This window comes from Lactuca saligna, chromosome 1 (assembly GCF_052625555.1).
Source record: "Lactuca saligna cultivar CGN05327 chromosome 1, ASM5262555v1, whole genome shotgun sequence".
Lineage (NCBI taxonomy): Eukaryota > Viridiplantae > Streptophyta > Magnoliopsida > Asterales > Asteraceae > Lactuca > Lactuca saligna.
Genome location: NC_136417.1, coordinates 40464628 through 40467127, shown reverse-complemented (window position 1 = coordinate 40467127; position 2500 = coordinate 40464628). Strand labels below are relative to the sequence as shown.

Here is a 2500-nt window from a genome sequence, read left to right as displayed (position 1 = left end):
GCACCCTGTATGCTATTATGTATGGTAGGAACCATGGGGTTAGCCCTAGGCATAATGTATGAAAAACCAGGAGGTGGCTCCTAACACACTATATGCTAATTGGATAAGTAGAGTAGTATATATGCTAGTTGTCTTTGTGATGCTTAAATGGAAGACCAGGAGGTGGCTCTTGGCACTTTCCTGTAATACTGAGGGGTGGCACCAACTTGGCTAGAAAGACCACGTGGCTTATGATATATGTATGGATAATGGTTATGTATGACATTATGCGATTTATGTGCTTATATGATAGATAATATCCGATTGAAAGAGACCGAAGGGGTAGGCCAACACCCAGATATGCTAGGTAGTATGTTGATATGTATGTTATGTGGTATTTGGGGAACTCACTAGGCTTCGTGCTTACGGATTTCATTTTTGGTTTTAGGTACTTCTTCTTCAAAAGGAAAGGAGCCGACATGATCGCAACACATCACACTATGTTTTCCACACATAAGATCTTTGGGATTATACTTTGATGATGTTTCATTATGACAGGTTTTGATTATTTACATATTAGTTTTGATATGGGACAACATTAGGGATGTTTTTATACTATTGGTTTTTATATTAACTTAATTAAAATGATATTTTTGGCCATAGATTTTGGGATGTTACAAGTAGGGCTCGACCTCTTATTTATTTCAAGTCTTAGGACGTGCACCATGCATTTTTTAAGGGTGCGCATTGCGCATATGCGAGTTACCCCCACCTGAGCACAGACACGTGTTGCTTTCCCACGTGCCCACCATTCACGTGTCTTCGTGAATCTGTCGTTAGTTACACGCCCGAAAATATTGATTTTTTAAAATCTTTATCTTCAGCATACGATCTCCATTTCTAACGTTCTTCATATCCACACAACCATCTCGACGAGTACTATAAATTTCTTTTAGATTGTTTTAGTTGATTCCGAACTTATTTTTAGTCCATTATTTGTAAAGATGGGGTATTCTAAATGATTTTAAAAAAATCATAACTCTCTCATGGGCTTTGTTTTTGACGATCTTCGTCTTGTTATACTTATACCGAGGACTACTACAAATCTCCCTTTAGGTGATCAGGCTAAAACTCAACAAATCTCTAATTCGTTATTTTACGACACACAACCTTGTACAAGATTGATTTTTAAAACTTTAGGAAAAAGGTTACTCCTCTATATGAAGTCAGCCATTTACGAAAATTATAATTTTGGAATTGCATTAATGTCTACTTTCGGAATATATTATAATTTATATAATATAATACAACTTTTAGTGTGATTTTTGGCTTTATTACAATTTGGGTAACTCCGCCATATGATGTCACCTTTTTTACAAAAATTACATATTTAGATTATTACTTTAGTTATTCGTGGAGAATTCAATTGTTGGTCGAGACTGAGCTCTGAGAGGTCGAATTGCAAAATTCCACGTAGTCGGTATAAAAAACCCAAAATAATAACAATGTTTCATACTTAACTTTCCACGTAGATCTTGAAGCTGCTTAACGTGGAAATTTGTGTGTTACTATGGTGTAGAGTTTTTTATATCTTCAAGTTTCATCTACAATTTTGTTTTTTTTTTCATTGTATTTTTGCAGTGACATAAATTTCACCTCTTTGGTTTTTAACTGAAGTGTTGATCGAGTATGATTTTTTTTCAAAATTAAATTTTTAACTTAGTTATAAATGACTAGAAAAATGAAATTTTGATTGGAAATTTCTACATCTTTAAATATTTACATAATATTATTCTAACTCACATGTAACATAATATTTAAAATTCAACTTACAAAAAATATTTAAGAAAGTTGAGTAAGCTCGACTATTTAATTCGACACAATATTAATATAAAACAAAAACATGATATTAATTTTCATTTTTTATCAAAAATAATTATTCAAACCATCATTACATAGAAATTAAATTCTTTTCTCCCAAATAAAGATCAAACAATAAACATTCACTCTCACTGTCTGAATCACAATCAGTAATTGATTATCTAAGCACATTGGAAGTCCTTTGGAACATTCTTGCTACAAACATTAAGAAGCAAAGTAAGAGAGAGTGGCACATTCACAACGCTCCCAAGGATATTAGCCTTGATAGCAGCACAAACACAAACAGCAGCCTCAAGATCAACAAGGCCTTCGATTAGACTACAACATGGCTTAATTGGTGGGTTCCCAATGATAATACCAATTAGCTTACCAAGAACATTAGCGCACACACCTAGTTTCAGGATATCTATTGGACAGGTTGCTGCAGATTTATCTGGTTTTAGGGTAGCATCAGGGCAAGTGGTGCAACCACTTGCAAGTGCAAAGAAAAGAAGGTTAAATGCAAGAAAGAGAGCTAGTGGAGTATTTGTCTTTGAAGCCATCTCTAGGTGATAGTGAGTGTGTGTCTTAAAAGGAGATATGGTTTATGAATGGTAGATGGGATTAGATTTTGGAGTTGTGGGGGTTTATATAGATCAAC

The 2500-nt window shown here is 34.1% G+C and overlaps 1 protein-coding gene across 2 annotated transcripts; it reads right to left on the bottom strand.

The window, feature by feature from the left end:
- Window positions 1-2021: 2021 nt before the first annotated feature.
- On the bottom strand, window positions 2022-2402 carry LOC144997490 (putative lipid-binding protein AIR1). Of its 2 annotated transcripts, XM_078957406.1 has the most exons (2): window positions 2333-2402; window positions 2022-2293 (listed from the first exon to the last, which is right to left on the bottom strand). In XM_078957406.1, exons 1-2 carry the CDS (start codon window positions 2400-2402, stop codon window positions 2022-2024), a joined length of 342 nt encoding a protein of 113 aa, XP_078813532.1. The 2 variants fall into 2 exon arrangements, with proteins under 2 accessions (XP_078813532.1, XP_078813527.1); XM_078957401.1 differs by having other exon boundaries at window positions 2022-2402.
- Window positions 2403-2500: the final 98 nt, after the last annotated feature.

Bases quoted from the DNA above. Each gene is read 5' to 3' on its own strand.
- LOC144997490 (XM_078957401.1), bottom strand. From the start codon at position 2,402: ATGGCTTCAAAGACAAATACTCCACTAGCTCTCTTTCTTGCATTTAAC.